This window comes from Tigriopus californicus, chromosome 1 (assembly GCF_007210705.1).
Source record: "Tigriopus californicus strain San Diego chromosome 1, Tcal_SD_v2.1, whole genome shotgun sequence".
Taxonomy (NCBI): Eukaryota; Metazoa; Arthropoda; class Copepoda; order Harpacticoida; family Harpacticidae; genus Tigriopus; species Tigriopus californicus.
In genome coordinates this window covers 9,407,947-9,435,360 of record NC_081440.1, presented here as the reverse complement: position 1 = coordinate 9,435,360, position 27,414 = coordinate 9,407,947, and the positions used below count along the sequence as shown (strand labels likewise).

The following is a 27,414-nucleotide window of genomic DNA, read 5'->3' as shown; positions in this document are numbered from 1 at the left end:
TGTTTATACCTGATGACAAAACAGCAAGTTTAGGAATTGGCCCCACCCCGTTCTCGTGGATTTGGCAAAGAGAATGCAGAATAAGATAATGCTTTTAATTTGAGTATTCCCCAAAAGTTCTTTTATTTTTGCTTTTCGGGAGTTTCTACCATTCCATCCGGATTTCGTGCGACTTTGGCACATCCGTTTCCCTACGATTTAGAAAATTTGACCTCGCTTGTCTGGTTGGGGCATGGATCCTTCTTGCTCTGTCTCTTGCTCTGTGTCTCGCTCTCGCGTTCGCTCTCCATCCCCATTCCCATTCCCTGTTTACGTGGCCTTGTCTAACCTCTTGTTATGAAAAGGCAATCCTCAAGTGAAGCATCCCCTGGAGTCGATTTGGTTGCCTCGCCTGGTTTTCCCTGTGACATTGTGAATGTGACATGGCGCGGGCAGCACTTTCTTTCTTTCGTTCGTTCTTTCTATGTACAGTACATGAGTGACACCTTGGAGATCAAAAACTTACTTGAATTGGGCTGAGTGTCAAAATGCGGTTGGCATAAGTATTTGGGTTGGATTTGCTGCTGCCTCCTTGACTGTTGTGGCTTCTCATTTGCCCCTGAGCCCTTCTTGATGTTCGTCAAGGAGCAAACTTGAGAAATGTGATGCGAGAATATCCGTTGGAGGTGCGGAGTGGTGTGGTTTAAAACGATGTAATAGATGCTCTCTTGAATTCGAAGGCTCCTTTCCAATGGCCAAGGCCCGACATGACCATCACCCTCCTTCTTTGGTTGGGCTGTTGTTGGACGGAAGTGCCGGGTGGGTGCAGAGGCTCCTCGATCCCAACTCATTAGTCTCCTGCCACCACCTCCAAAGGGTATCACACTGGCGATCCAATCATGGGATCCTTTTTGATTGCGAGTGTAGTAATCATCATCCTCGTTTTGATCATACGAGGACTGCGGATTGGCATGCTTGAACACAATATCATAAGCATAATCAGTGTCCTCTTCCTCCTCCTCCTCGCCTTCCGGAGGGTGACTGGCTGCGTGACCTCCAGTCGTTTTGGAACGGCCTCTGTTCGATTGAGAGTTGAATAGATGGGCCGCCGGAATGGGCTCTTTCTCTTTTTTGTCGTCCTCGTCGTCTTGAGGCTTTTGTCGGCCTAGAGTGAAAGTGTCACTCGTGTTATCAGGCCATTGCCACAAGCGAAACACGAAACCTTCAATGGGGCTATCCCAACGATCCGTCTCAAACCGGGTGGAGACGGGTTGAAAGGCCACGGCATGGTGCCACGTGTGGTTCCAAATCGTGCGATGAGCAAAGCCGTCCCAGATTTTGACTGTCACGCCCAATTCCGGGGACTCCTCCCGCAGAGGAACGATGTCCAAATGAATGGAATCTTTCTCTGTCTCTTGGTGATCCACGCCCAATTTTGAGAACTGGTAGTATTCGCCAAACGCACCATTCCGTTCTAGTATGCTCATGGGCAGCTCTTGGTGGCTAATCTTCTGGAATAGCTCCTCTGTGGTCATTTCGAATTGGTCGGCTGTAATCAAATCAACATTTTATGAGGCTCATCATCACCTACCTGCTTACCTACCTATCTACGTAGAGACTGGATCTCTGGATATCTGGATGAAAATGGATTGGCTGGCTCCAGCACTGTCCATTCCGGCTATTACTTACGTCCATTCCGAGTGAGGCAGTCAAACTGAATGTTGAGATGCGTAGTGATATTGACAGCCCCGATGTCCAGGCACATCTCGACCAAATACGGCCTGCCAATCACTGTTCCATCCTGGCCCGAAATGATCACCAGGTTAGTGCGCACGTGCTCCCGATGGTCACTGATGCCACTGGGTAATGTGACGGCACACGAGGATAAAAGCTCAGGAATGCCATCATCATTGAGATCGGGCAGGAATCTGGGCAAGGATAGGTTGACGAGAGGAATGTGGTGATGGAGGAACCAAAGCTGTTCGCCTGAAAACACCAACATTCGTCAGCCAGTCTGAAATGCGTCTTTTACTCCTTACGCCGTACTACATTGGGACGACGAGGGAAAAGATTGGACGAGAAGGCCCCCCACGTGCCTAAACCCTCGTTTTTATGAAGAATGGGAACAGTCAGATGTCAAGGCTGTATGTGTACAGGGTATTAGGACAGTATTGCTCTACGACGGGAATCTTGGATGGTTGAGAGCCTTCTCCTCGTTCGTTGACTACTACAGTTGGCCACCCACGGTGTTTGACGTCGTCTTGAGAGTGACATTTTTGAACTTCAAACACCGCTATGTGTGGCTCATCTCGAAAGTCGCTAACACCCTCTCTTGCTGCCAAGAAACAACGCTCCTAAGTCTAGGATAGTATGGGGATATTTTTACGTGGAACATGCCACTTCTTACACGACAACTTACCTACATACGGTATACTTCAACAGCACTGCCAAGCTAGCTCTAGCTGGAGTAGTAAATATTCCTTCGAAAAGTTTGGTACATTGCGTAGTTGGAAACATCGAAGGAAGCTTCGCAGGGTGGTCTTGTGCATGCATTAACAATTGCAAACTGAAAACTGGAGTTGTTCCGTCAATTTCTGGAAATGGTGATTGTTTTGCAACGCTTGAGAAGTCATCCTTTTCTTATCGGGGAACATGGAAACGTTTTGGATGCACTTGTCGTAGATGTGACAAAGCAAACGTCAGTTTCATCAAGGACACAGATTCCCTAATTGTTTTGCGGACAGGGTTTTCAAGTTATTTGGCGTTCGATTTACCTGGAACGATGTCAAGGCATTTACGTGCAGGCATTAATCATCTTGTTTCAGTTGAAAAGATGAAATTCCCTTGGGGCAAAGACCACAATGAATGAAATGTGGACCAAGGAGAGGGATTTCATTTATTCTTGTCAGATTGATCAAAACGTGAGAAAATCTGATGACATTTCTCTTTGCCAATCGCGTGGGGCTGCTATAGGACTGAAAGGGCAGTCTTCTGTTTGAAATGCTTGATGGTGGTGTTTTAGGTACAATGTTACTTTCACCATTGGATTGAAGTTGTCTTTCCAGAGGATTTTCACTCTATCATGCATCTTTTTTTTCTAAATGTCATATTTTTAACTGCAAGTAGCATCCTCGTCATGAAATAACACCCCTTGCAAATCAAAAAGCGCTCTGAGCCATCATTTTTTTTAAGCAAAAGCTGGAAACATATGTAGTCTTTAGTAAAAAAGACGCTTGAGACATCCTTTGAACCATTTTTGTTGAAACGTACTCGTAGAACAAGAGTAAGAGCTTTTGTTTCAGCGATCAAACCATTCGTATTACTCATTAGGCATTACCCTGGGTACTTTTTTACAATCTTCGTGACTCGTACACTTGTATACCGTTTACTGGTATAGTAGTTGGTATCTGGCTTGCCAATGCCATTGCCAATATCTTATGTTAGTCTTTCATCGAAAACTTTGGATTCTTATCAAAGGGATTTGGATCCAAAAGACCCCTCGGTTCTCCAATCCTCCTGAGAAAAGTCTCTGCCAAAGATGGAGAAAGGAAACGAGAGAAAGGATTTCAAAGAACGGAATGTTCCACACTAGCCTGCTCTTCTATTTCTTCAGCCTTCATTGTGTGAACCTACCTCAGCAGGATAAGATAGCGCAAGCGCATCACGTCAAACGTTGTGTTGCATCCTCTCAAATGTGGGGAAAAGGTGTTCTCACGAACACACACACACACGTAATACAGTAGTGTGTAGTGTACGTTTGCACCTTCAAATGGCTTTCAGGTTGGAAAACATGTTCGGCAGCATAACGCCTCATAAAATAAGAGGGTAAAAATGGCTTTTGGATGACAAATGGCGTGGACCCAATGAACAAACGGCCAAACGAGCGAACGAACATACGAAAAAGAAGAAAGAAATGAAGAGAAAAAGAAAAAGACGGCAAACAAGTAAGTGAGTAAGTGAGTAAGTAAGTAAGTAAGTAAGTAAGTAGGTAAGCAAGTGCACTCCTCACCTCTGACCGGGTCAATAGCGGCCAGGAGTCCTTTATCTCCAATCACCAGGCAATCCTTGACTCCGTCAGAGTTGACATCCAAGTAGTGGCAATCCATTTGCTTGGGTGGGGCGTACAAGGCTCGGCGCCAAAGCTCGCGGCCTTTTCGAGGTTCAAGACCGATGAGACCAGCATCTTGGTTGTTGCCGCGATGAGAGTCACCCGAAACAAAGCCACTCACCAGAATCGTCCGGCCTTTTTCGTCCGCATTTTGAGAGGGGGGTTGCCGGGTCACGTGAAGACCACTCGTGAGCACTGCAGGGGAAATGAAAACGTCATTCAATAACTGATTGTTGTGACAAGGGAAAAATGGGACCGTTGCATCTAAGCTCACGCGCACCCAACGGACAAATGTCAGATCATCCCGGGAAATACGTAGAATTGTAGTTTTGGAACAAAAGACAGAGTCGAAATTCAGATCCCCAGATATGCAGACCTATTCCGTGCGCATGCGGTAATTGTGTACGAAGCTGGGTATTCTAAATCTGCCAACTCACTTTGAATCTTTCCTTTAATTTTTCAAAGACTCAGCAGTGTACGCATGTATGTATACGTATTTGAATTTAACCTCCCTTCCTCCCTCCCTTCCATACTTGAGTCTCTTTCTCTCAATGGAATGATGGAATGAACGCCAGAACTGAAAGCACCTACTAGAGAGAGGAGACGACGGGTTCATTTTCTTGGCATGTGTTCCATTCTAGTGTAAATGTAAGGAAGTTACGGGAGACAGAAGTAATCCTAAAAGGAGAGAATGATGGTGAAGGCGTCTTATCATATTACATATTTCATGAAACCATGTCGTGCTTTCGCCGCCAGCGTTGCTGGAATGGCTCAAATGTCTGGGAAGCGCCAAAATCCTCCGCTGGAGAAAATTTAAAGCTGGCTAAGATTTTACACGGGATCATTCTTTGTTGAGCACACAATGAATGGATCTAGGTTGTCATGAACACCTGCATACATTAGAGGGTACTTCTTCCATTTGCTACAGATCATTCCGGTTTAATCATATTCCGTCCAAAGCCCTTGGGCCAAAACGAGATTCCCTTTTTGCAGTGAAAGATGCCATCGTGGCGTCAGAACCATGAGGTTTCTTGCATGCCCACTATTCTTCAGCATCAATTTGGCCCTGTCCCCAGAGATTTCAGAGACTCACGAGTGGTTCAGACTCCTACTTGTTCTGTAATGCGCATTATACGTGTATGCGTCTTCTTAGATTTGAACCAGATGATTTTACTAAATGCCTCTGTGATGTTGCTGTTGGGTAAAAGTACCGAAAAAAGTTCGGGGTATTGTTAAAAAGTTTGTTTTTGCAATAGTTTGTCATCAATATTAGGTCTCCAGAGCCCAATTTTAGAAAATGCACCCTCACGCTGATCTCAGACTAAAAACAATCGGTTGATATGTTGGAGTCAATCCAAAGGCGAACGACAAGGCTCCCAGCGGAGACCCGTGTTCTACCATTCCTACTCTGAGAGACTATTTCGTGTTTGAGCCTTGTCTTCTCTGGAACGCCAATCCTTGACTATCGATATGGTGGATTTTTTTCAGAGCTATTTCAAATCATGTGCTTATTAGAAACTTGTTCTCCGCCGACTAGCTTCTCAGTTTCGTTGCCGATAAATCCAATCGTCCAATGGGGGTTCCCCGATATGAAAATTTGGAAGCCACATCCGAGGACATCAGTCCAATGTTATTCGTTCATGACCTACACCATTGATCCTTGGAATGCCTGGAATCCGGCTAAACTGCGTATTGTCGTTTATTATATTGTTTTTTATCCCATGCAATCTCAGATTAAAAGGAATAAAAGTCACTAAGAACTATCAGACGACCCTCTACCAGCACTAGTACATCATTAGCAATATAATAATACTGCCTGATCATTTATGCCATGTACGGGAAGCTTGCATCCAGCACACCATATTGCTCTAGATTTTCCAAGTAATCCCGAATAACAAGGTCTCCTCCCTCTCTTTCTCTCTCTTTTACTGAGTCCATGGAGGCTCAAAAAATACTAACTAGCTGAGCATACATACGAGTACAAACACTGCTCTACGTACGTATTGCTTCTCTCCTCAGGTGGCCAAATGGGGGCCATTCTCAAGCTAATTGGGAACCCAAATCCACTCGAATCTATCAAGGGCCGATTGGGATTGTGCTCACACGTCTTATACGGATGAGGCTTGATTGGAACGAATGCTTACCAATCCTGGTGAACTTGCGAGACCAATCAGTCATACGTTGTTGTAAGGCAGCGGGTGTAGCGGGGTCAAAAAATCCGTCGTCCCCACTCAAGGCGAGTTGACCAGTCATGATGCGGGTGGATTCAAAGTCAGATCCCGGCGAACGACATACCTGATCTTCCGTCGAACAGGGCACACCCCAAAGAAAGACCCCCACGAGGCATGCACAAGCCAGGACGGAAATCAGGAAGCTCCATTTTCGGGAGGTTGACAAATGACTTAATTGATGACTAAAAAACCACGGACAGGTGCGTGGACAAGCTGATGGATACAATCTAGTCGTCGTGGTCTCCATATTCTTCTCAGGATCTTTCAGCTGAATGATGGTGAGCGGGTTGTGTAGTCGGGGACGATTGCCATCCAATTCTGCTCGAGCTGAAAGAGAATACAGAACTGACAAGGTGATTATCCCGTGGTTGACATGTTGGACTGCATTGTGACCGGAACAAAAACTTTGATGCGACCAACAACTACAATAGCAGCGACAACAACAACAACAACAACAGCAGCATTGTTAGCCTCGATAGTGGCGTTCTCCCTTTGACTTCCAATAATGCGTTTTTGACCAAAGCCCAAGTTGGAAGCCCCTTAAGAACCCCCCGAGCAATGACATTTGCCATTCTTGAAGGAGTGCCCGTCATTTTGAAGTCTTCGGGGAACATATGTTCAGGCTCGCTTGGTCCACTCTACCACTCGGGTGAGTCTGGTGAGTCTGTTGAGTCTGGTGAGTGGCAAAAGATGCCTCAGGCCAACAGGCAGACCAGGCCCACAGCAGTGACGTCGGTGGTTGTTTGGATACAACTACCAGAATCGACGACACGAGATAGATGCGAGGTACAAGGGATGAAGAAAAAGAGGCAGAGGAGGAGGGAACAGTTTGTTTGTATTCTACTCGGTGGCAACTTTTTTGGGTCGCTAAACTTCTTGGATACACACATTAGCGAGGCGTTTCCCATCTGGCTCGAAACGCGAGAGCAACCACAACAACGACGACAAATTTATGCGCTTGTGTCCCGTAACCATCTTGATCACAAATTATCCTTAAGAAGAGATAACCTGGTCCAATATCTCTGTACTTGAGCGTACTGGCCCCATATATTATGATGTATGGGGATGGATGGAAAGATGGTTGGATGAGTGGATGGGTCTTTCAACGAGAAAAAAGGGCCCTTTTACTTCAAAGTAGCACCGCTGAGATGCTACTGATCAAACACATCCCTTTTTTGATCGCTCTATCAAAGCCCAGGGACAATTTTGTCATTCCATTTGGTAAAAAGGATCTCTCTCTCTCTCTCTCATCTGTGAACCTATCCCAGGGCAACCAACCAACCAACCAACCTTTTCAGCTGTTCTTAGGTAGGAACGATGCATTCTGAGGGACCTGAAAGATTTGGCGTGCTGGACGAACAAACATTGAATCTGAAACTTATCCAACGGATTTTCGAACATGGGATTTGGAAACAGGGAGCTGAGACTGGCTGGTATTGTACGAATCTATTCGCTCGTAGTCGTACTCGTATATACGTGGTAGGTACAGACATGCATGCTTGCAAAGAACGTGTTCCATTTGTGTCTCCCAGGAAGTAGCCTGACTCCAGCGGTTTCGCTCTCAAGAGACAGAGGGCAAAAGAAAAAAAATCCAATATTCACCAGAACACACGAGGAGAATTCATATTTTTCCGAATCATCGTCGGCCTCCAAGGCAGCTTTTCCGTTTGATCCCAGTCCGCACAAAAGGGACTAGTTTTCAGCCAAATTTCATCATTAGAACGGCAATGTATTGGATTGGCTTTCTCAGCCATTCTCATTGGTAGTAGTAGTATAGTCACATGAGAAAATGCCGCAAGGGAGGGTTCGGAGATGCAAAACTATTTCAAACTTTCTTTAATTCATGTCTAGCACAAGGCCCTTCTGCTGTCCTTCTACCCTTCTCCACTCACTCTTCCTGTGAGGGCTTTTGTCAAGTTCAAATTTAATTTGTCAAGCAAAGTCTCCCAAGTTTTGCTGGCTCCTCATTCCTTCCACTCATTTGGCTCCATGATGAGTTTGAATTGCTTCTTTATCTCTTTCAAGACTTCCCCACCCCGCAATTTCCAATCTTAGAACGCCTTCTTGGCCTTCAAATCCTTTGGCTTCTAGTGCTGGTTCTTGTTCCTGTTCCAAGCCCTAGTCCCAGTCTCAGTCCCATCCAACAACGACGGCCAAGGCGATGCCGTTGACACGTGGAATAAGTTAAAGAAATTGCCATTGCCATGGTAGGATTTGCAGAATGTCCAAATGGAAAGAAGAAGATGAAAAGATTTAGAACTATGCTCCAACATTTACTGTGCGTAAGTGGGAATGGTGCAATAAAATGTGCCATGAACTGGTGTCCGTCCAGAGTTTATTGTAAAGTGGGTCACCAGGTCAGATTGAATTCGGGATTGAACACAAGGATCCTTCACACTATGCCATAAGATATGCAAGATGGGTTTCCAAATACTAGAAATACATGTAGTCGGATTCGAGCGACTCGACTCCACTCACAACATACACACAACAGTGTAGAGCTGGAAGAATTGTACTTAGAGCTTTACTGGAATCAAGATCAGGAATTCCTCAAAATCGCTGACTGACCATCTTAAAAGAGTCTTATAACTTGAGCCAGAGCCAAGATTGGCTAAATGAGAGGAGTCATTTAGGCGAGCTAGGTGTATCGCAAGATCAAGCTTGGAGCCAAACACGGGAAGTTTTCCTTTTTCCATCCTGGCACAAGCTCCAAATCATGTCAATGTCTTTTGAATAACGTAAGGCCGATATGAACTTAGACTGAAAACTCAGTACAAGATTGTGGTTTGGATTTCCGAAGACAAAAAGAGACCAATATCATATGAGTAAGGTGCTAAAATGTCATCAAAAGACTCAACATAGTTGTCATATCAGATCAGACGGGATCGGTCAATTATTATCCGAATGTCGTCAACATGACAGTTAATGTTGAAATGCATGTTCCTTTCATAATGCTGGACAAGCCGATCCGTAGTATTTAGCCCCACAATCGGGAAAGGAAAGAAGCTTACGTTGTTTTATTTAGGAGACATTGTGACTTATGCAATGGGTATCTACAGACACACATTAAACAAGAAAAGGAATGTGAATGTTTATTTTCAAGGGCAATAAATAGAATCTAGATATGGCAGAGCGCTGTCTCCTGACCAAAAAGCAATACCAAATGCACGTAAAGACACACATTAAACACGTTGATTGACAAACTTAATCAAGAACTATTACGAAGTTTGCCAGCGACAAAAAATATCGAAGTTGGCCCAAGAATGGCCAGAAGAGCCACAAATGATAATTATTATCCGTTGTCCAATCTGTAACCCAAGTTCAAGTGCAGGCTCCTTGTTATTCCAAAAATAACATCAACAATGATAATAATAATTATTGTGTATGTATACAGTCTCCACACACCTCTCCTCTTGAACAATCCAAATTGAATTTGCACCTTAATGTTGCCAGCCTGCAATCACTCTGCCAATCTAGCTCGATTGTCTTAAGTGGCAAGCTAGAGCCAAATGTGTCGTCACCAGGTCTTCTTGACCTCTCTCGGGAAGACCCTGATTATATGTATTGTTCACAAACAGGGGAGATGAGAAGAGAGCGAGAGTAAAGACCGCAGTCTACGCTCGACTCAAAGGGCATCATTATCTTTGTTACGTCACGAATAAACAACAGGAATTGATCATGCACTTCAACTATTCAGTTCTTCGCTTTCCACTTTGACAACCCACTGCATATCGCATATTGTACAATCCGAGTGGGTTTGGTTTCTTTTTTGAGACCCATTTCTTGTACAAGTGGTCTAGCAGTGAAAGCCTTTGGCCATGAAAAGGATAAAGACCCGGCTTACTGGTCCAATTAAAGGCAGTGTCATGAACAGAATGACCAAATAGTTCCCTTGACGCTTGCTCAGGATCTCATGGGCTTCCAAGCCTTTTACACACACGTCCGATGGTGGGGGCCTTTCATCTTTCAGCTAAAGGGTGTGAGCAAGATAAAAGGCCAGAAGAAGCAGAAGAGGGAAGAGGAAAAGAAAGTGTTGAATGATCATACACCTTTGTTCCAAAGACTTTGTAGGTGACATTTACCACGAAAGCCCAAAGAGACTAGTTCGTTTGTGTGCCAATGTTCGGGTTGGTTCCTTCTTAGAATACCTTCACCAGATAGGGAGTTAGATGCTGCTGCTAGGCTCTATAGGCCCAACAGCGTTTTCGCCTGGAGCAGCTCAAGTGGAAAGACAATTAGTGCTAACACTTTTTTAACGTACATAATTCGCTAGCCTTTATCCTTCTAAAGTGTGGATGAACTTCTTCTCCCTTTCCAACCCAAGAGACAATTTTCCTAAGAGAAGAACTCCAATAAGATCAAGGCTCATTAATTTGCTTGTTCAGCGATAAATCTTCTGCAGTCTCCAATTTTTCTCCAGAGCTGGTACAAAAAGGCTGGCCGCAATTCAGATGTCAGGGCGGCAACAGCACGCGATAACGGTTATTTCATTTCACGCGGCCACAGAACAGGCGCCTCTCAAATATGGTCAAGAGTAGGCCAACATTGCTCCCAAGTATGGTTCCATCCGTTTGACTGAGCTCGGGTAGAACTGAAATCTTTCTTTGAAGTTCTCCAAAACACTTGACTCGTTTCTTTAACCTCAAATGAGGCAATGGCCGCAAAGGCACAATGGTGAGCACCTTTCCCAAAGTCTAAGCCTGCCCAAGTTAGGATGATTTTTTCGTCGCTCTTGAATTCGTTAGAACAAGTTCAGTGTGGATTCCGTACGTACGTGTATGTGAACAGTAGCTTGGGTGGGTGGGTGTGAGTAGGGTTGTCTGGTGTTCTGCTTCAACACCCTTTGAGGATCTTTTGAAAACAAAAAGTCCAACTTTGGAGAGAGGAGATGAAAACCTCTTTTGATTCAAATAAAAAGCAACAAACTCGTCCCCGAGATCTTCTTTTAGAGCATTTTCAGAAAGGAAAACTTGTGTAATTTGAATTTCAAAAAAACTTCCTCACGAGCGGACCTGGGCGGCCATGTGCCCTCTGCCGATCGCGCCTTGGTAGCGGGGTACTATTCCTGCTTCTTCCTTAGCCTCGGCCTCAGCCTTGCCGCCGTCTCGTTCAAGTTGCTCCCGACAACACCTGGTCGTGTTCCCATTTGAGAGCAGAGGGAAATTTTCCACTTGTGCCGATTTCTTATGGCATTTTTCAATTCTAGAACCAGCCAACTATGCTTGATGGTAACTTTTGGGTAATAGACGGACAGTGGCTCGATTCTTTGGGCAGTACAAGTTTAGGAACATTGAGCTCGCCCACAGAGGGATTCACAACTTCACATCAGCCCTTGACGATTTCCAGCTTTTTTTTCTTCAGAATTTCAATAGAATACGAATGGAATGTTGAATTGAATGAACATTCTTGTACGTCTCGTATCAGCCCTCACCAACTCTCTGGCGGTCAAATCTGGACAAGTTGGAAAATGTCTCGTGTATAGTTGCGCTAGTCTCAAGAAACCTTCGAGAGCTTTCATTCCGGAGAGAGGGTAGAAATAACCAAAGTAGTACCAGATCTTGAGTATGCTTAGCAAATAGGAAGCAAGGAAGAAAAACTTTGGTAAGACTCATCCTTCGTTCGGGGAGAGGCTTATCCTTAACAAAATATCTCGTATGGCTGTGGCCTCATTGTTGGGTTTGAGCGTTCTCGTCCACGTGGTGGATCCTCTGGGACCATGATTGGATCAAATTTTGAGTCAACAACATCTTCCTAGGCCGTGATAATCCCCGGCTTGGCCCACCTTGATTGAACCTATCAAGGAAAAAGCACCCCCAAGGTTAGTAGTGGCCGTCTTTTAAGCGAGGCTCGAGTGAGTGAGCAATCAAGTCAGTCAAGCTTAAGTTCGTACCAGCCAGTCATCAGGGCAGGTGGCAAACTTTGCCACTACGAATGGCTTTTTGTTCCCGGTCTCTAAATCACTCACTCACCTACTCATTCAAACAACCAAGGGACCTACGTACTTAGACTTGGGTTAGTTGGTTGGTTGGTTGGTTAGTTGGTTGGTTGTTCGTTTGTTCGTTAGCTTGATGGCTAGCTGGCGGCGGACTTTTTTGAGCTAAGAGGAGAGCATAGGAAAAGGTCGAGGGGATGGACCGCTATTGATCAGCGACGGGAAGAAAATTGAATTCCTAGTTCCTTTCCGCTTCTTTCTACGCAGTCCTCTCGTCTCGGCAAAGAGAGAGCGAGAGAGATACACTCCTCGTTCCATAAAGTTCATGATGAAAAAAACTTTTCCGCCTGATTACTCCTATCTAACTTTCTGGCTTAAAGTGGCCGGGGTCCTTTTCCAAGGGCCTCGAAAACGAAGTAAGTAATGGCCGTTGATTTCGCTCGAGCTCGTCTTGAGTGGATTATCCGATGGTGGGAAAAAGGCGGCCTTTCGATTGAAACCAATCATTTGGTTCTACTTCACAGCCAGTTTTGTTTGAATCTGTTTGTCACAAAACGCAACTGTGGGCAATCTGACTATCTCTTATATATTAAGCCAGGGACTCTAAAGAGTGTCCTTGATTAAGCTTAATACGTAATATCCCACCGAATGCAGAATTGTTCTCGAGAATGAAAGTTCTGTTATGTGAAATTGGAGTGTATTCATTTTTTGCCAAGAACAGACAGAGCATCCTAGAGGGAAGGTCAGGGCCCTGATAGAAAGTGCAATAAATATGGTCTTGAGTGAGCCTAGTGACAGTGGAATAAAAAAAGAAGGACTTAAATCCTCCGATGATTGTGCGTGACCTTTGCAAATTATGCTCCAAAACGTGCTTCCTCGTGAGCAGATAGATTACTTACTTGTAGAGCTCGGTAGTTGGTGCTCAAGGCAACCTCAGCATCTCTATCTATGCTTGCGTTCCTGACTCTCTCAGTCCGTGCTTCTGTTCGAGCCTCCGTGCCTCCCTCCCTCCTTCCCTCTGTCTCTCTCTGAGCCGCATATCCATCCATTCAATCTTTGTGGTCGGCTAGAATGGTCCAAATAGTAGCACCGTGGCCGTTCCACACAGATAACTCTAAGCACGGACAGTTAGTTGAGTTCTTTTGTGCTGGCGCTATGTTCTGGTGTAGGTCCTTACCGACACTCGGATAATCGTATGTGGTACCAACCAACAATCGGAGTTCTCGTGGCTTAGAAAGTGGGGATCATTTATCATGTCGTCTCACCATTAATGTTATGAAGATATACGATGTACTACCACATTCATGACCATTGAGGCTTTAGCATGAAGTGAGCGAAAGCGAGAGAGAAAGAAAGAAAGATTATCCGGGAAATATGCTGCCTCGGACGGAATGTCCAAGGCCTTAACAAGGTTTTTGATTATGACTAACCAAACCAATCACGACATGATCTCTAACTTTTGGAATGGGATGGATATCCCATTATTCGAATATTACCATGATGACCTTATGGATTCTATTTGTCGCAGAATTTCAACGAAGATTTCAATACCTTCGAAATGATTGAGTGCTGAAGTAGGGCATGAAATACAAGCAGATTGCCAAAGTATAGGAGAGGACTAGTATTCCCTCACTCTTCTTATTTTCACCACCACTATACATTATCTATTGTCGTAGACTTACATCTACTCGCATATACTAGAAAGTCAAAGAAAGCAGGTAACAACCTAAACCTAGGTTTTTTACATTTTTTGCTAATTTGGGACAAACACCTAAGATGTATTTTTTGCCATTCTTGGCCTTTTTGATACTCACTTTTAGACTTAAAAATGCATTGTAACCAAGGTTTCAAGAATATTTTTTTTTCATTTTGGGAATTCGACCCCTATATATGGCAAGATTATTGAACATTTCTGTGCTTACTTGTATTTAGTTTAGTGGCCAAGCGAAACACAGTGATTTATACTTTCGAGTTCTTTGGAAATTCATTTCCGAGAGAGCAATATTTGAACAAGAACTGAGCACAAGGTTAGTTGGCTTGCCAAGGACAAAACGCACACTTTAGTGACTTTGGAATTGCTTTTTTATTATCTTTATTTCTTTTCAAGTTGTATTATTTCAGCAGCTTATTTTGAAATTCTAAAGGTGTTGGTTAATTGTAATGCTGCATCATTCTTTCATTGTTTCAGTTCATTCGAATGATGTAACTGAACACTTAAACAATGGATACTATTCACCATTTGCTAAAAATGTGCCTAAGCTACCAAAAGACCAGACGAAGAGAAAACAATTGCTATTGATTTTAGATTCCTTCATTTATGTTAGTATGTAATGTAATTTTTCGATCAGGCAACTAAATTGCTCTCCAAATTAAGATGATATAATTTGTATCCTGATGTAAGAAAGTAGGCCCAACTGTGCCCCCCCCAAAAAAAAAGGGCATTCAATTTGACCCAATACAGAGCTTGGTGCATGCTGGTGCCTTGAAGCGTTCTTTGCCATGTAGCCATGGTTTAGATTTTCTTCAATAAATGTGTCATGATAAAATACCAAATATTTCATATTTTAGTTATCTTTTTCCACCCTTTCTTTTTTTTGAGGTCCGTTTATTAGCTATGTTTTCAGGCATATGTTTCTTGCTTCAGAAGCCATGATTTCTCTGAGATGAATGATCGACCAGGTGTAAAGGGGACAAAATGCTTCTATTTGAATAACTTATGAACTCGCGAAAGCCCTTGCTAGGCCTGTTGTGGGCCTGATGCTAGAAAATTGTCCATAAATTGGGTGCTCCAAATCCGACCTCAATGTTGTGGTGAAGGGGGGGGGGAGCTCTTGTTTATCTTGCTGAGTGGGATCAAGGGAGTAGAAAAAATACAAAAGAGAAACAAAAAGCCCCCACCAACTACGCTAAGACAGTGGGTCTGAAATCCTCAAAGGATTCAAGAGATTTACGCCTCCAATTTCGTTCCCCCATTCTCCGAAATATCGTGTTGGTTGTTAAACAACTCGACATTTGGTCGCCCGTTTCTACGTTTATGAACACACACAAAGACCGACCTCACCTACCTTGACGACGGGTTCTCGAAAAGAGACGCGCATATACGTTGTAAACAAAAATGTTTCCTTCAATATTCAGCTAATGAAAATAACAAAACAAAAAATAGAAAATGTTTGAATAGTTCCCTTTACAAAACAACTATGCAGGGCTTAAGTAACGCCGTTACTTTTTAAGTAACGCTACCGATAACGGTATCGGAAATGGAACAGGGTTTTTTAGCTCTCCCAATACCGTCACTTTCTTCTTTTTTAAATGAGGAAAAGAAAAAATGAATAAAGGTTACCTCTCAATTTATTTGAAAGCTCAATCTCAAAGCGATGACTATTAGCTACTGAAGGGATCAAATAAATGATCACGGGAGGCTGTAACTAGGCAGCGTTATCAAATTACTTTTTCTGTGACATATGACATTACTAGTTGTATGACGGAAACCCGTAAGTTAATGAAAAAAATATTCACACCATACAACCCTTAATCCTCGACCCTTGAATCTTGGTACATTCGTCATTTGTTTCACGTCATATTTACTAAACGTTAAAAAATTGCATAAAACGGCTCTGTTGCAGGTTTAGGCCATCATTTTATCTGCCACAGTAACGGTAACGGTATTTTTAACTCTAACACGTTACTTTGAAAAGAAAGAGAGTAACGGTAACGCGTTACTTTTTTTCGGTAACGATTCAAGCCCTGAAACTATTACGAACTCAGGTTGTACTGCATTCTTCCACCATGTTGCGATATTCCATTTCCATTGATTCTTTTAGGTCACCCATTCACGTGCCATAGTGTAAGGAAGCATTCACCTTGCATCGCTGCTAGGTTTGAAAGATAACTGAACAAAAAAGAAATACAATTAGTGCATGCTCTCTGTACTGGAATGGGCATAGGTATCAGGGCTAATTTTCAAAATACCTTCATTTGAATGTTAAGTCTGATTTTTTAAATGCCCTTTTTAAGGTTGGAGGAGTGAGCATCGCCCGACCAGTGAAGTCGGTCATCCCAACGTCCAATTTGTTCCGATATGCAATGTCATATCCATATCAGTATGATTCCTCAATCGCAGGTGCGTTTTGCAGCTAAAAGTCACTCTGAGCAAGGTGGTGCAGAAGAATCGAACAGGGGACGTCTCTCATGTTAGGAAATTGCGCTGAACGCTACACTACGTCTCCTCCCTTAATAAGGGTTCGTTTTTTACATTTTTACGGGGCATTGGATCTATTATACCACCTCCTTCAATTTTAACATAACAAACATAGACGTACAGATATTTATGACCAAATGATATCAACAAAATCATCCTTACTGATCTTATTGGAATGAACAAGAGGGACAAGGTCAACTTGATAATTGACTTTAGTTATCATCCATTGTTAACGGTCAGCATGATTTGTCACCGCCACCATTCTTTGGCATTATACCTCAGATCAATCAGTTCAACAGTGTATGTATGGTGTCATAATCGGGCTCAGAAATGGCTATGGTGTTCAACACTCACCTCGTGCACGACAAAAAGCAATAATGGACACGCCTCCTCCTTTCCGGCGAGCCTGAATAGGTCATTCAAGAGCAACTCTGCCACACCCATCCAATACTTGAGGGCAAAAGTTCACTGAGTAGAAGAACACTGGCCATGCCAAACCGTTGGGTTGACATCCAGTAAAAAGTCTAAGGGAAACGTCGATTGCTCACCAAGAAGAAGAAGACTTCTAGATTGGTGCGCAAAGAAAATCAGACGCTTTTATGAAGTCAATCTAAGAGATAAGCATTATCTTTTGGAATACTGCATCTTTCAAATGGATCGTGCCTTTTATTCCTTTATTTTGGCTTTGTGTGACTCGAGTGGTAAGTTTTGAATCCCATGACCATATTTTAGCCGTTAGAGAAGGTTATTGTAGACCTCTGAGTTAATCTGAAGCACTGCGTCAAGCGAATGGGGATTGCAGTATTACTGCAGTTTAGTTTGGCAATCATTTAACCTTGGCCCGTCTGGTTCTGCCTGATGACATCAATGAAGAACCTTTTCTTAACAACATGTATCGAAAGCCAACTAGAGATATTCGGCATACGTCAAATGAAAGCTGAAATCAGGCAACACAAATTTGATTGAAAGTTCTTTATATTCTTGTGTATATGCTGATTTGTTTGTTAGAGAGTCAGATGACACCTCTTTCACTCGCCTAGCCATCTGATGATGAGTGTCCCAAAGAAGGGATATTTCTCCTTGGTTATCACTTACAACCATCATTGATTGTTATCTCACGCTCACGAATGGCCACAGGTCTGCCCATTTAGGCTGTAATTTAAATACCACAAAGAAGCTTGAATTGGACTATGACGGGGATTGAACCAGGAGCAGCCCGTTGGATGGAAAGAGGATGTGTACTCTACCGATCCTTTACGGCTGCTAGCCTCTCCCCGTGAATCCAGATACTCATGCCCATCCCTGTGCTAATAATGAGGTAATGATGGCACCTAATGACGTCAAAAAACGGAACAATGCCAACAATGGCCATCAGCAGTAGCTGCTAGATACCGTTTGTATGTACGAGTACGTACTGAACAGTATAGTGTACTAGTACAGTGCTCCTGCGATTCGTGTCCTCAGCTTTGAGTAGATAATGATAATTGAGAGAACAAATGTGAGTTGCTAGTTCGTGTTTGCATTCCATCAAGGGTTTGACGGTTTTGTTCACTACGCACCACGTACATCCAAAACATGGAGGACCTGAGAAAGCCCTCTGTCAGTTTCCACTTTCACTTCAAGCCCACAGTCAAATAATGACGGCTTTAGCAATACCTCCCGCAAAAAGTTTCGCACGGAGACAACGAGCTAGCTCAAGAAGCCACTTGGCATGAGGAGATCCGTACGTCGAACACTGTCTTCTTCATATACTCGTATAACAAACATCCTTTGGGGCTATTGAAAAACCATGTTCAATGAAAATTCTGCCACTGAGAGCATGGCTTTTTGAGGACAGGAAGATGAGCCCCTATTAAGGACTGTTGCAAAGACACGGTTGCAAAGCCAACGGACGAAACACCTTTTGCGTTTGTATGTCGATCAAAGTTCTTCATGTGCATACAGGTACCATATACGTATTCTCAGTGGTTCATTCACTTCATCGATTTGAACTTGATCTTGGCTCATTCTCGGCGGGTTTATGACGTTACTGGCTTGCAGTTTGATGTGAGCAAGATGAACTTCGGACCAAGAAATGAGGACGAAAACCAGAGACTGGAAATCGATCCCTTATCCCTTGTGTTACCACACATGGGGGAGCCACTAATTGAAACCAGAAGCTCTCTTGACCCATTTACTGATCAGGTTGATTACCCTTTCTGTTCAACTTCACGATACTCACACAAACAGAGCGTTGTCGTATTACAGATTACCTATCTATGTACCTACCTAAGCAACCTACCTAGCAAGATTATCCAGTACTAGTGATATTACTTGGAACAGCAGCCTCTGGAACATCGAACTAAATGCATCGCTGAAGGTGGGATTGGGTACTACGCTTGTTCGGTTGTTCGGTTGGTCGGTCGGTAAGTAGGTATGTTGACCAACTTTCTGCACGCATCAAGAGTTACTGGAACATTTTGCATCTAATGCCCTTTGTCAGAGGAAGGTTCTAGCATTTGTAGGGATTCCAAAACAGGTGAGCAAAAGTGCGATTGAAAAGAAAACTTGACCACGAGTTAGGCAACCATCTGTTCATTTCAGGCGTCAATTTGGTTGCCCTTTTACACAAGTTGATTTTAACCAACTCAAGTAATGTGCGGCTTCTCTTCCGGAATCTATCATACATTTTTGTGTGTTTATCGGCGACATCACTGCGGACATAAATAATTCAATGGCTTCAAAAGAGCAGGAATTGATACAAGAGAATACCGTCATGGGATATTTGAGAAAAGATTTTAAATCAATACACCTGATATTTTGCGTCTTACCTACTTACTCAAATTAGTTGGACAAAGGATCTATAACCATAAGAACAAGCTATATTCTAAATCCAAAGACTTTGGATGACTTTCTTTTCCGTTTTTGATCAGTTTCGGGTAAGGGCTGATATGTCAGGGAAATGGGAATCCTGAAGAAACCTGATAGAGAGCATATACGTAAAATACTCGATCTAGCCAAGGTAAAGGAGGGAAGAAGGGTGACGAACCGGAGAGGGAATGTCTCTTTCGAATGGTACACTGTTTTACGCCCACTTGATTATCTCACTTCGACTAGTCGAGGACTCGATTTATGCAACGTATTTTTATTTTATTCCCCACATTTTTCAACCGCCTTCAGCTAAAAAAAATGCTCTCTGCGAGCACGCAAACACAAATCCTCAGACACTCTACGTAGACACCAATGTATGGATGTATGTGTGCCATGTGTATGCGATATACATACCGTTATGTGCTGCGACAATGAATCCAATTGATAAAAAAGAGACCGGAACAAAGGAGACGTGAATGGAAGAAATAAACACGATCCACCTCAACAGAATTGTCTCTGTTCCTAACTTGGGGCAAATTCCAACCCCTTCCTTAATGAAGCCAATTTCGAGCTTTGACGAGGTTTCTCCTTCTTTCATTTGCTGCCACCCAAAGACGCTTGATAGGCCAAGAAAACTTTTTGATTAGCCACAAAAAGAGCAAAGTTCAGGCAACTCTACTAAAGAGTCAGCTTGAGGGCTTGAGGGCTATGCTACTATCTGGTTTGCCAACAAGGATTCAGGAGTGGGTGCAATGCATGTGGTAGGTATCCAAAGAAGGGAGAGATCAGTACCCTTGAGACTCACCTAATTCAGAAGGGGAAGCTATCCGTTTTCTGTTGAACATTTGATGGCTCGTTAACGCTGAGGAGGAGGAAGAGGAGGAAGAGGAAGAGGAAGAAGAGGAAGCAGGATTAGTGGTCATGCTTGACGTAAAAGTGGAAGAGGAGGAATAAGTGGGCGTGGCGAAGAAATCGTTTTCGTTCAACTCGTCAAATGCCGTGTCGGCTTCTTCCTCCACACCATCTTGACCCACTTCCGGATCCTCATGATCAGTTAGGTCAGAGAGATCTGAATCCACTTGACTGTATTGACCCACTGGAGAATAATGGGCGTGACGAGAGGACGAAAACGAGGCAGTTCCATAAGAACTAGACAAACGCAGAGGTTTGGACCGACCTTTGAACGACATTCCTGAACTCCAAAACACACTTCACATACCTGAAAATGTGAACAACCACGATGGTTAGTAGTGTTAAAACAGGACCAAATCTGTCCTTGCGGATCCCAGCCAGAGCAGAGGGAACTAAATCCAAGTCAATTGTCCAAAAAGCCAACCAGACCTTTTCCCAAGTTGATTTTTCTCCCTGACATGCAAGGGGATTGTTGTTTGGTCAATTTTCAGCCACAAGTTTCCCTGGTGTTGGGCCATTAGTTGTGAGGGCCTGGGACCAGGGAACCGACCAACTATTCCAATCATTGTGTGAGATTCCTCCAGCCCTCTACTCGCGGAGTATGAGGCTGTTTTAACTTTTAGAAACACCTTCATCCAAGCCAAAGAGCATCCAAAATCTGTCCATGGAAGCAATCTAACCACCAACTCCAGAGCATGCGTGACGCCCCAACAAATGATATGTCCAGTCCAGTTCGTGTCCACCATTCAGCCGATTCAGAAGAGGCCAGCAGGACACAGACGACCAAGGCCTCGGAAAATGTGCAGGAAATGTGGCAGTTGGCAGACAATTTCCAACCGCACGTGCACACGCCCTTTTCCAGGGCTTAGCCAAAGTAGAAGGTAGGGGTCGGTGTTGTTGATTTTGGTAGCGTTGATGGTGGTTGGAGTTCGGAATAGAAGTACGAGTTCATTTCCAAGCTCCAGCCGTTAGGTATAGGAGCCAGAAAACGCTAAGCAAACGCAGGAATCAGGACCACAAGCCAAATATTTGGATTGCTCCTTCAAAAGTGGAGAAAAGCAACTACCAAAGGTGGACCAGAAGAAGAAAGAAGGGTCTAGGAACGTCCCTGGCAAGAAATAGACCTACTGCGTTAAACCCTAGGGCCTATTTAGCTACCTTGGCTTCTTCCATCAAGTAGGAATAAATCCTCTATTCCCTCTCCTGTTTGGATCAAACACTTACTTCCATTCAATGACGTTAGGTCAATGAATGATTCAATGTATTAATTTACCCCCGGTGGCATCGGTCATCAACACAAGGCAACTTGAAATGGCGTTGCGGTGTTTGGTAGGTCCTTCCGAATCAAGACGTGCGTTTTTCCCTTCAACGTGAGCATGGCGCTTTTTTTCAATGAATAGCCTGTGTCCTACTAAGTGTTTTTCATCGCACAGATAGCTTCTTTCTTCTTGGACGCAGAGTGGTGAATCCAGGTTCACACATCATGTCTTTGCTCGTAAACCACATAACTAATTATCTCCATGTGATATGGCGGGAAAAGCCCTCTCCCACCATCCCGCTATCCCTCTCCATGCAAGCAACTCCTTTCCCTAACCAGAACAGATAAGAAGTGGAGAAAGTAGTACTAGTCCATAATGAATTGCTGAGGCACAGCACATGCTGGTACTCTATGAATTGGTACAGTAGTGTGGGAACAACGAGGTTCGACGAACAATGCCTTTCACATGCCCAGCCAGTTTGATTCGTGTAACTGCCTGCATATATATGTACAATGTGTAGGTATGTTGGTATACTTGCACCCCATTCCCCTGAATACAGCTCGCTTAAACTCGAGGTGGTCGGTTGGTGGGTGGTCTGCTAGTTCGCTCATTTGTGGACTAAACTGCAAACAAGGTTTTTTTAGGGATTTTCTAAAAAGCTTTCCCAAGGTCCGCGGTTAATGATGGCGATAATGATAACGATACTTCCTCTTTCGTTTTTACTAGGAGCTCGTAAACGCTCCGTAATCAACTTTCTCTGCCTCCATAAGCGCATATCCGCATCAACAGTGTAAGTCCACCACATTTATTCAAAATCTATCTTTATTAGCTCATTTTCATCCGTGACTAATCTTTTGGAGTAATTTGGGCTCTTGGCCTAGATATTGTTTATGAGCATGCTTGTTAAGCAACCAACCAACCAACCACCATCAACTCGAAATTAGTCCAATTAACTAGGAATTATGCCCTCTTTAGCCGTATCATTAGAAGCCTTCTTCATGACTAGATGCAGAGGGGTGAGCGGGCAGCCCAATCAAGGACAGATCATGGGATGATTGCTTCATCTTCCTTTTCTCAGAACCATTATGTTGAAAGAGCAAACCCATGGCATTGAATCAAAATTTGAATTCGCCCAAAATACAACGGTAGTCTTTTCAGAAACAAGAACGAAAAGTGTGCTGATGAAAGAATGACATGATAACATCGAGTCCAAATCAAGTCTCATGTCTTGGATGGAGCGATAGAAGCAATATAACAAGTCAGTTAGTAGGTACAAATGAAGAATGTTGGGTTACTAGTCAACTCGTCAAATGAAAAAGGTGTATGTCGACATTCATTTGGTGCAATTGATTTCCAATCAAGGATACAATTCAACTGAGTTGGTCTGTTCAAAAACATAACTCTAAATATAATTGGATTACCTCTAGTCAAAGGTGACATTTCGATGATACTAAACCAAACATGTTTGCCTTGGAAAACATGTTTGCGTTTAACGACTTTGGGGTGGCACAAAGTTCGTGGGCACATAAAAATTCAAATACCTCTACTACAGTAAGGTATCGAAAGAAAAATATTTTTATTCGTTCAGAAATATGGCAAATCTTAATGAGAAGGAAACTTTTTACGTTCTTATTAGATGTGATTACTTTTTGCATGTTTAATATTTTGTAGACATCTGGGAACAGCATCCACAAGACAACAAAAGACTTAATGGCCACCATGATTTCTCGGTTGGATTTGCCCTGGTTGTAAAGTCCTATCATATGATTTCGAAGTGCTTTATAATCCATATTTTTCAAAATAATTTCAAAACTTCAAAGCAAACAAGCCTAATTAATGCTACAATGGTTCGGAGATACAAAAAAGTGACGGGAAATTTGAATGTCTGATTTCTAATTGACTAGTTAACGGCCACCTTTGCCCTCGAACTTTGTGCTAACCCTCCCTATATATGCTTGATTTTTTTTGGACACTGATGGTGGGCATCATGACGAAAAAGATGAGAACCTCGTTTCCCACAATCTGTTAATCTTTTCTCAGTTTTTAAATTCAATATTTTGGGCCATATGAGCAATATATACAACACACTTAATTCAAAGAGAGCATTTATGTCTTGTATATATTGCTCACATGGCCCAAAATATTGAATTTAAAAACGGAAAAAGGATTCAGGATAGTTAATTCAAAGAGACCATTTATATCTCCTTCAATTTGAATCCTACGATTTCAAAACTAAAATGATATAAATTTAATCAGCTTGTTTCTATTTGTTGATAAATAGAAAGTCCCGATGATTTAAAATAAGAAAAGATCTGTCAAAACTTGAAATCTCTAATAATGGAGATAATAGAGTGTCTCTAACGTGCCTGCATATCATCTTTTCGATTGGGATGAAGAGTTCCCTTGAATATGAGTATTGTGTGTCTGACAGCCCCTGGGACATTCTTTTTGTGCTTCCTCTAATGATATTTCTATTCAGACCTAGATACTCTCTTTGGCCTATCATCTCTTATACAGTATGTAATATGTATCAACGGCACACTGCTGTACCGGTATATGGCACTTAAATGGCGTTGCAGGGGGCATCCCAAACATTCTGGGAGTTCGATGCTCTTTAGACCTTTGAAGGTCTTTTAGCTTTGTTGCATTCGTGTAATACCCAGCAATCTCTCATTTCTCCTTGATTGGCTGAGCGCAGGACCGGCATCAAAGTGGTTGTGACAGTGGTTCATGTTCCAGAGCCTATTCATTCTTGCTCGATGTGAATGCTTTGAGCATCATTAGTTGGCTTACCAATGAGTCTCGTCACTACTCGCACAGCATCGTGGAACTGGAACCCCACAAAAACAACGATCATCTCCTATGATCCACCAAGAATGATGGGATCAAGCATGACGTTCTAACATTACTCGAAACAAATCATTTTTCCTTGGATGAGAGCATCTCGGAAATAAATTTGGCAAGCCACTCAGTCAAGGACAGGGACGAGCCCAGCGGTATGGTATAAAGCGTGCCAGTTGACAAATGATGCTTCTCCATGGACAGACAAATTGTCAAGGTCCCGTACAAGTGATTGATCAGTGTTCTTGCCATGTCATCGTTTGAACAAAGCATTCTCAAGTTTCGATTTGAATTCGAAGTGCTTCTTTCTTCAAGGAATCTGCCTTTTCAACGCTATGTTTTGATCCGAATGAGTGAGGGATGCTTTTACGGTTGCGGTTGCAGTTGTGGTAACGAGCTTCCCTCGAGGCTGAGAGGGACTGCGGGTCTCCTTAATCAGTCCTTGTTGAATCAATCGAAGGAAAATGGTTGTTCCTCTTCGATTCGGTTTGAGCCTTCTCATGTACTAAATGCTTGGGGAAGCCCCAATGATCATCCCTATTCCCATCATGACTGTTTGTCCTCGTCATTGTTTTTGCTTGTTCTCCCTAGTCCTCGTCCTCCTCCTTAGTATGCCGTTATGGCTGGGAAGCTGGTTTCTTGTTTCTAGTCCTTTTTCCTGGCTTCCTTCCTTCCTTCCTTCCCTCCCTACTTCCTTCCTTCTGCCATTCTTTCGTCTCGGAAAGAACCCAAAGGCATCGTTTCGTGCAGCCACGCTTGGCTCGGACATTGTCCTATGTCCGAAATGTTTCCTTACCCTATTTTCAAGGACTACGTATAGCTACCACACCTTTTGTATTATACGGAAACTTTTAAGGTATATTGAGGTTGCAGGTCACCCATGATCTTGAGAACGTCAGAGCCGCCCACTTTCTTTTTTATAGTCACTCGCAACCAATTCGTAGGTGCAGCTCCCACAAGCCCAATTCCATTCAACTGGATACTTACTTGCCATGAAACTTAATCAAAGCGGAGCGACAAGCCTATCCTGACATTCTTGTCGAAAAAAGTCATTTCGAGCAGCTCTTAGTTCACAGAGCGGGAAACTCAAATGCATGCTTCGTTCTCCAATTAGAGCTGTATGGGGTGGGTGAGACCCGTGAAGCGAAGCGTGGAAGCAAGCCTTCGGTCCCAGGCGCATGGCTGCGACTGTACCGTCGCCAGGAAGGGACGTGGATGAATGTTCGAGCTGCTGTAGTTTTCGTTCGTTGTTGCTAACATCACACCAATGGAAACCAACGACGAATTGAAGAGGCCAAGAAGACAAAATTGGATCTGTCTAAATCGAAAGGGCGAAAAAAGAACGGAATCTGCTTCTCCCCTTCCTCCTTCTTCCTTGTTCTGCTTTTTCTCTGTAGACCTACTCAATGCCCAAAGGCAGAAGAGAGCAAGATGAGGCAAAGAGGGTTCTTGAGCAAGAAGAGCGAATGGATCGACGATGGACAGACAGGGCTTGTACATAAGACGGGACAAGAAGATAACAAATAAACTAACTCACCAACTAACTAACGAACTAATGAACTAGCTAACCAACCAAAAGGCTCCGTCATGGTAAAAGATATTCCAAGAACATTGTATGATGAGAAGAATCGGCTCTCGAGTAATTAAGTGCATCTACATTATTCGCGATCCCATCCTACGTATTTTGGACCTACTCGTTCCGAAAATCACATCCATCTTGATGCTTTGGCTGGTTCATTTAGAAATGATCCTCCATGGCGTAGCATCGGGAAAGTTTTGGGACAGGACCCTTGGGAAAAATCACCAGCCATAAGAAATTAGGATCCGGCCTTCGCCGAAACCAACAGCAGTAGCAAAATATAGAGTTAATAAAGCGAAAGATGTTAAGAGGCAAAATGGTCACAGCCGCATATTTGTCCGCTTCGTCCCATAGAATACATCATAGTGTTATGCACAAATGATTATCGCAACCTATGCAAGCCCTCATATTGCTACCAAGAAAATTGGGTTGAACTGAAACCTGAAGTGGTCTTTTTGACGAAAACGTCAATCGCGAATCCTCGTTCTACGTAGTTAATCCCGCTTGTACCATCTCTGACACAAAGGAATGAAATGGAACCGTAGAAGGGGAGACTGCAACTCTGATAACTATGACTGCTTGTTGGATGTGCTCGTGCGGATCCCTACTTTACGTACACAGTACGCGAAAGGTAGAAGTACCTCTGAGCTTGGAGAGCCCCTTCAGACTTGTTGGATCGAGAGTTGGCTATGTAGTCAGTCGCCTATATACGTAGGTACTCGTTCTGTAGGTGGCTGGTTGGCGAACGAAAACAAAAAGAAGATGAAAAAGAAGAAGAGGCAAGCGAAAAATAGACAGACGGTTGTTACGAGAGCCAAAAAGACTTGAAGACAGACGACGGACGCTAACAGGATTCCGCTTCCCTCCGGAACAAGAAGTGTTTTCTTGCTTTGGACGAGTTGCCACTTGCCACTTGCCACTTACGACATGTACAGTACTTGGGTGCCAATCTTCTCGCTTTGGCTCAAAGCACTTCTTCCCGACGATAAAGATGACTTTGGCTGATCAATTCGAATTTCTACCATTTGTCATTGTTTGTCGATGAGATAGATACTATTGCACAGCTAGCCGTACTACGATACTGCAGATCATGTGCTAAGTAATAACATTCGTCACTTTCAAAAGTGCCAAGCCCGTACATATGGGATGAAATCCGCACGTCCATGAAGTCCATAAGAATACGTGCTACTTTGTCATAGACAATGCCATTCAGGTACAATTTATTAAGGCCTATATAGTACAGAGATAGAGTGAGGCTTGGAGCCACTCTGATTGTCCTGATCAAAGTGTGATCATGATGACTACAGATAGTCGATAATGAAAACGAGAACCCAAGATGAAAGCTGACAATCGAATATGGATCTAGGAGCAATGGAAAGGTGCTTTTATAAGAGTGAACCACATAAAGCTTCGCAATGCCTGTCAAAGAAGGGCATGACGTGGTTCGCCCTTCGGAGTAATTGCAAGGCAACCATGGCCATAGCAATACCTGAGTAGGATATGCGCATGTATGATAGATATAAAG

General features: G+C 43.4%; 1 protein-coding gene and 1 long non-coding RNA gene across 3 annotated transcripts in view; one reads left to right on the top strand and one right to left on the bottom strand.

Annotated features, from left to right (window-relative positions):
• The window catches only part of LOC131885229 (uncharacterized), a 39,000-nt gene that overhangs the window by 301 nt on the left and 11,285 nt on the right, over positions 1-27,414 (bottom strand). Inside the window, exons 2-6 of one of the 2 annotated variants that reach the window (XM_059233191.1) lie at positions 20,104-20,517; positions 6,232-6,645; positions 3,989-4,282; positions 1,669-1,965; positions 506-1,528 (exon numbers count right to left, since the gene is read on the bottom strand). In XM_059233191.1, the coding sequence (XP_059089174.1) occupies positions 506-1,528; positions 1,669-1,965; positions 3,989-4,282; positions 6,232-6,645; positions 20,104-20,488 (2,413 nt within the window). In that variant the 5' untranslated portion in view covers positions 20,489-20,517. The remainder of the gene's footprint in view (positions 1-505; positions 1,529-1,668; positions 1,966-3,988; positions 4,283-6,231; positions 6,646-20,103; positions 20,518-27,414) is intronic. The other variant, XM_059233199.1, reaches the window with a different exon arrangement.
• On the top strand, positions 17,951-19,219 carry LOC131885320 (uncharacterized). The gene is made up of 3 exons (XR_009373824.1): positions 17,951-18,392; positions 18,489-18,966; positions 19,032-19,219. It is a non-coding gene; the product is annotated as an uncharacterized LOC131885320 (long non-coding RNA).